Source organism: Crocuta crocuta, unplaced genomic scaffold, assembly GCF_008692635.1.
Source record: "Crocuta crocuta isolate KB4526 unplaced genomic scaffold, BGI_CrCroc_1.0 scaffold728, whole genome shotgun sequence".
Classification (NCBI taxonomy): Eukaryota; Metazoa; Chordata; class Mammalia; order Carnivora; family Hyaenidae; genus Crocuta; species Crocuta crocuta.
The window spans coordinates 96874-103868 of record NW_027528815.1 but is presented as its reverse complement, the minus strand read 5'-3'; the positions used below and the strand labels follow the sequence as shown (position 1 = coordinate 103868).

At 45.7% G+C, this 6995-nt stretch overlaps 1 protein-coding gene across 1 annotated transcript in view; it reads left to right on the top strand.

Moving 5' to 3' along the window:
• Positions 1-6995, top strand: part of SGSM1 (small G protein signaling modulator 1) — a 63741-nt gene that overhangs the window by 33395 nt on the left and 23351 nt on the right. The window contains exon 15 of the mRNA XM_077755880.1: positions 2928-3056. Within this exon, the coding sequence (XP_077612006.1) occupies positions 2928-3056 (129 nt within the window). The remainder of the gene's footprint in view (positions 1-2927; positions 3057-6995) is intronic.

Here is a 6995-nt window from a genome sequence, read left to right as displayed (position 1 = left end):
GTTTCTAAATGCTTTGGGCCACAGGGACCTTTGTTGGAAAAGTACCTCCCATGGCTGGCGGAAGGCAGTATCTGTTTTGATAGCACCAGTTTAACCGCCACCAGGAGCAGGCATTCGGAAGAGGTACCTGCTTCCACCCCCCAGATGAATCCAGAGGCCCAGTCCACCGGGCGCCACTGGGAAGGGCCAGGCTGGTGAGCACCTGGGTCCCATTCTGGGGAAAGGTGCTATTTTCTGTATTAGTCTGGGAACACTGGGGAACTCGGGGTGGGGGTGGGGGCTGGGGACAAACCAGTTCAAAAACCTCGACAAGCAATAGGATTGTTTGCCTTTTTTACCAAAACGAGTTGTTTTTCTACATGACAAGAGGAATGTCTACTTACTGTGACAACTCAAAGAATAAGGAATGGAGGTGCATGGAACAAAAATTGTTTAGATGGCATCTCTCTGCTACACTGTTCTGGTTCTCATCCCCTGAGTTAATGAATAGTGTCAGTTATGTGTACAGCCTGCCATCCATTTCCTGTGATTATACATCCGGAGATCTATCTATAGAGATACGCTTGTAATCCTTATTTTTTAAAATGTTAGAGGGAGAGACAGAGAGAGAGAGAGAGAGCATGAGCAGGGAAGGGGCAGAGAGAGAGAGAGAGAGGGAGAGAGAATCCCAAGCAGCCTCCGCGTTGACGTAGGGCTCAGTGTCATGAACTGTGAGATCATGACCTGAGCCAAAACCAATGGTCGGACACTTAACTGACTGAGCCACCTTGGTGCCCCTGTAATTGTTATTTTTAAAAAATGAGGTGACAAAAAATGAGGTGACATTGTGTTTGTACTTTAAGCAGCAACTTCATTTTACAGCAAAGATGTCTTTCAGATCTCTAGGTAGAATATTGAATGCTAGAACCTTAGCATCTCATTGATGAGTAGACCATACTTTACTCAGATCTCCCCCTAATGATAGATATCTGGGCTCTTTCTCTTTTTAAAAATTATTTCAAACAGTGCTTCAGTCAACATCTTTATAAGCACATTTCATCCTGATTAGTGCTTTTATTTCAAGTGTAGATTCCTAGAAATAAAATGGATTGATATGTGCATTTAAAATTTTAATAGATGTGCCAGCTTACGTTTCACAAAAAGTCCTGCTGTTCATAATCCTGGCTGGCCTGGGAGAGTGCACATTTCCTGAGGAATTCAAAAGATTTATAGACTTCTGGGCTCCACTCCAGCTTTACCAATTTAGCATCCCTGGGAGTAGAGCCCAAGAATTTCTATTTTTTGAAAGTTCCCCAAATGCCTCTAGTGATCTCCCCAGTTTGGGAGATACTAGTCTAAGGACAAGTTGGTTGAAAAAATAGATGAGTCGAAAGTGAGTATTTTTTGTCTAGCGCTTTTGCAACACTTTCACAAACTGGCCTTATTTTTACCCTTCTTGGTTGCATCGTTGCATTAAGGTGGACTGAACTATAATAACCAGTAGTCTTTGCTATTTGAGTTGCTTGACATCATGGGGTGTTTTTCTTGGTCACTGAAGAGTTCTCAGTGGGCATTCCTGGTGAGTGAGCATCTGTCCTCCCTCCAGAGGCTCAAGACTCTTTCATTCTTGTGGCCCCACCATCCTTCCGGGGCCTCATGGTCATCTAACTCCAGGCAGCGGAGTGGAAATGCAGAATCTGAAGGGAGTACACCTGCTTCTTTAAAGCTCTGGTCTGGAAATGGCTTGAGTCACATCCTCTCACATCCCATTGGCCAGTACCTAGTCACATGGCCACATCTAACTGCAAAGGAGGCTGGGAAATGGAGTCCAGCTGTGGGCTCCCGGACCTGAGCAGGTGGATTTTCAATGAAGTGTTTACAGCCTCAGCCACAAATAGTTCTCTGATTTTTAAACTGCTTTGACAAGGCGGTCGGCAGAATGTGAATTAAAATTTCCAACAGAGACAAAAGAGTGGCTGGTTTTGCCATTGTCTGTGGTGAGGGACATCTAAATCTAGCATCAAGATGGGAAATCTGTGGGGCACCAGGCTGGCTCAGCTGGTAGAGCATGGGGCTCTTAATCTCAGGGTCATGAGCTTACACCCCATGTTGATGCAGCATCTACCTAAAAATGTGAAATATGTTTGTAATTTTGGAATGTAAAGAGATAGGAAGAGACGGGACCCCACTGCCCTTCAGAGTAGCTTTTCAGCAGTCATGGCATTTTACACACACACACACACACACACGCATGCACGCACGCACACACGACCTTCTGGTCCCCCCCAGTGTGACTAATTATAACTGCAAAAAAAAAAAAACAAAAGCGAATTTTAAAAAGAGGGCAGATCTATTTGACAATCTAGCAAACAGTTGTTAAAGTCACCATAGTGTGCACAGATGTTATTAGTGCATGAAGAACCAGCTGGAAATGTGCATTTTGGATTGATTTTCTTTTAAACAGTTTTCTCTGAGCTGAGTCAAGGTTAATAACTTTGCAGTATGGCCAAATAAACACAATGTACAAAATTGACTGAAGCTAAGTATACATGTTAATTCATTATATACTGGCCTTTTTAAAAATTTTTTTTGTAAGAATGGGCTCACACTAGATGTGTCCTGCACCTTATCTTTTCCTGCTTAACAATATACGTTGAACAACTTTTTTAAGTTCTCATGGATGCACTTTGGCTGTTTTTACTCTTTGTTTGGTATTCCCGTGTAGGGATGTACCATTCCCCACCCACCCCCGTCATCAGAGGGCAGTTGGGGGCTTTCCAGGGTTTTGCTTTCTCACATGATGCCATGATGGATATCCCAGTAGACTGGCTTTGCTTATTCACCCCATGACCTCTAGGGCCAGGTCTGAGAAGTGGGACTGCCAGGTCACAGAGCCCACCTTCTGGGTTTCTGTTGACCAAACTCTTTACTTCCTCCACCTACCGCAGAGTTACGAGGAACAGGAGCTGCTACGCCTCATCTACTATGGGGGCATCCAGCCGGAGATCCGCAAGGCCGTGTGGCCCTTCCTCCTGGGCCACTACCAGTTCGGGATGACGGAAACAGAAAGGAAGGAGGTTGGTTACACCTGACGGGCAGGGGGTCTTTGGCAACAAAAGGAGCCAGGTACTGGGGGGATGGATGCGCTCTGGTTCTGTGTTGGACCAAGATGGCGCAGGGGAACGTGGGGGAGCCGGGAGGCTGCAGGGCAGTGCTGTCCGGTAGAAACCCAGCCCAAGCCACAGATGCCATTGTGTAAAATAAACTTAATTTTGAGAGAATTATAGAGTCACATACGGTTCTAAGAAATAATGCAGAAGGATTTCATGTATCCCTTATCTAATTTTTCCCAATGATAGCATCTTATAAAACTATACTATCACGCTAAGGGCATTGACATTTGTGTGTGTGTGTGTGTGTGTGTGTGTGCGTGTGTAGTTCTCCACAATTGTATCACATGGGTAGGTTTGTGTATCACTATCACGGTCAACAAACTGGACATTTCTGGCCCTACCAGGGTCCTCCTGTTGCCCTGTTGAGGCCACAGCCTCCCAGCTCTCACTCCTAGCCTAATAACACCTGACGACCACCAGAATGTTCTTCCATTCCTGTAATTTTGTCATTTCCAGGACATGCATACGTGGAATCATATAGTATATACCCCTTGGGGATTGACTTTTTCACTCAGCACGATCCTCTGGCAATCTCTCCTTTTTTATGACCAAGTGCTCTATGGAGTTCCATGGAATGGATGTTGGATGATCCCCCTGTTGAAGGATAGGGGGGTTGTTGCCCGATTTGGGCTTTACAGGTAAAGCTGTTGTGAACGTTCATGTTCTCCTGTGAGCAGAAGTTGTCATTAAGTGTGGGGCACGTGGTGTGCTTGCCCAGTTTTGTAAGAGACTGCCAAGCTTTCGCATTGGCGGTGCCATTTTATCTTCCCGCCAGTAACATATGAGTGATCCACACCTGCGTCCTCACTGGGGTGTGGCCCCGTCATGAAGTCATGAGTTTTTATGCCAGCCTCTCAGGCAGGGGTGAATGACGTTTCATTGGGTGAATGACATTTCATTGTGATTTTAACTTGCGTTTCCCAAATGACCGGCGGTACTGCGCATCTTTGCACATGCGCATTGCCGTCTGTGCATCTTTGATGAAATGTCTGTGCATGTCTTTTGTCCATTTTCTAAGCTAATCGTTTGGGTTTTTACTGTTGCCCTCGGCCTCTTCATACGCTCTAGATAGTCATTCTTTGTTGGATGAATGGTTTGCAAATATTTTCTCCCCAGTCTGTGTCTTTCTTGTCTTTTCATCCTCTTTTCGTTTTAGTATTTTTCATTTTAGTATCTTTTTAAGTTTATTTATTTATTTTTGGGGGAGAGAGAGCGAGAGCAAGCAAGAGAGCAAGTGAGCAAGGGGCAGAGAGAGGGAGAGAGAATCCCAAGCAGACTTCACGCCATCAGCACAGAGCCCAATGTGAGGCTCAAACTCACGAATCGCGAGATCATGACCTGAGCCAAAGTCAGATGCTTAACTGGCTGAGCCACCCAGGCGCCCCTTGTCTTTCATCCTCTTACTGGGATGTTGTGCGGAATAAGTTTTTAAAAGTTTGATGAGGTTCAATTGATTGGTGTTTCTTCATATACATTGTGCTTTTTGGTGTCAAGTGGAAGAACTTTTTGTTTAGCCCTAGATCTCAAAGATTTTCTCCTGTTTCTTTTCTCCAAGTTTTATCAAGTTCTATAGTTGTACTTTTTTTTTTTAATAATTGTACATTTTACACTTAGGTCTGTGATCCGTTTTAAGCTCATTTTTATATCTAGTGATCAAGATTTGTTTTTTGGTCTATGATGTCTGGCTGCCCCAGCACCATTCGACAGCAAGGCTGGCCTTCCTCTGTTTTGCGATCAAGTGGGCATATTAGTGCAGATTCTCCATTCCGATTCATTCGTCTAATGTAATGAGAAATCTTTAGCTGATGCCACACTATCTTGATGACTGGAGCCCATGTGTTCATTTTAAGTGTTTAGTTAATGCTATGGGGCACCTGGATGGCTGAGTTGGTTGAGGGCCTGACTTCAGCTCAGGTCATGATCTCGCAATTTATGGGTTCAAGCCCCACATTGGGCTCTATGCTGACAGCTCAGAGCCTGGAGTCTGCTTCGGATTCTGTGTGTCCCTGTCTCTCTGACCCTCCCCTGCTTGTGCTCCCCCGCTCTCAAAAATAAACCGTAAACAAATAAATATAAATAAATAATGTTAAGTTAATATTTTAGTGGTCCTGTTTCAAAAAGTAGAAACAGATACTTTGAATTGTTTTTAAAAATGATTACCAGTTCACAAGAAGTTGCAAAAACTGTAATAAAGAGGTCCTGCTGTACCCATTGCTCAGCTTTCCCCAATGGAAACATCTCCTAGAGCAGTAGTGCATTATCAAAGCCAGGATGTTAGCACTGGCACAATATCGCTAGCTACACCACAGACCTCTCTAGAATTTCAGTCGCCTCTGTGTTACCTTGTGCACACATGCATACATGCGCACGTGTGTGTGTGTGTGAGTGAGTGCATGTGGGTCTGCATCATTTCATTAAGATGAAATTTAATTTAGTAATATGTTTTATTTAACCCAACATACCCAATACACTACCGTTTCATCATGTAATCAATATGAAAAACTATTGTGATATTCTACTTCTTTTATTCATACTCAGTTTTCAAAACCTGGTTGTATTTTACATTCCATACGCATGTACCACCTGTGCTACTATTTACTAAATATTTGTTAGTAAATTGATTCACTGCAAAATGTACATAACTTATTTAAATAGCTATTCCATATCCCTGTCATCGATGGAAGACTGACATGGCTTGCCATAATGGGAGGAAATCTATAAAAATAAATAGAATCTGACAAAATGATGGAATTTGGTTCTATGTAGATACGTAGCCTGCCTCGGGCCTGCTCTAGAAGTTAAGAGAGGGGATTATGCAGTGTTGCTGGGGGCGTTCAAGACACAGTAGCACCACACTGGCCTTCCTTGTAATCAGGAAAGTTGAAGGGGAACTGAAAGTAGACATCACACTGTGATTCTAGATGATGAGACCCGGTGCTAGTGAACTGTCTAAAATCATCTCAGGACCAGCATGAGACCCCCTCCATGCTTCATCCCCTGTCAGGAACAGAGTTCCGGGGTGCCAGCCTGTGCTTGGGACCGGGGACCCAGCGGTGCCTTAGATGAGGTCCTTGCCAATTTAGTGGGGGTTTGTGCAAACTCCAATGGAGGCAAACCCAGGGGTTGTAAGAGGGTATCAGGGACACCTATGCCAGGCAGGCCACCTGCTTCCTTTCCAGGCAAGGGGGTGAGGAAGGGCCTCTCGGAAAAGGGGCCAGCAAGAGCAAAGCCCTAGGGGAGACACGGGTATGATGCGGGGGGTGTGTGTGTGTGCACGCGCGCGTGCGCCTGTGAGGGTTTGTGGGGGGAGGGGTGGGAAGTGCATGGCGGACGTGGGTGGCTGGTACATGAAAGATGGGGGGTGGGGGCAACAGTGAGAGGTGGGGCTGGGGAGGAAACAAAGGAGGCCACTAGGGTCATCCTGGTTCAGGGTCATGGGAACCTAGCCTACGTAGGCAGTGGAAATAGGAGGGTCTGCTTGGATGAATCTTCTGGAGGTAGGTCAGTGGGAGGAAGGGCAGGACTTTGGGCAGGGTGGACCCCAAGCCTCTCTCCAGAAGCCCTGAATAGCTGAAGGATTTCCTGCCCCCCCCCCCCAGGACGCAGGCTCCCTGCCCTCTCTCTTCCCCTTCCTGCCTCCTCCACACCCTTACTCAGATCAGCTTGTCCAGCCCCACTTGTGCCCAGAGGTCTGGTGGCTTCAGGACCTCAGTTATCCGGGCTGTGTAACAGAAACAATGCAAGCTGCCCTGCTGTCTGCTGAAATCCCACAAGGAAAATGCTTGAAATCTGTAGCCCTTCTATAAGGCTGGAGTCAAGGGAGAGGTCGGTTTTGTTCGTCTT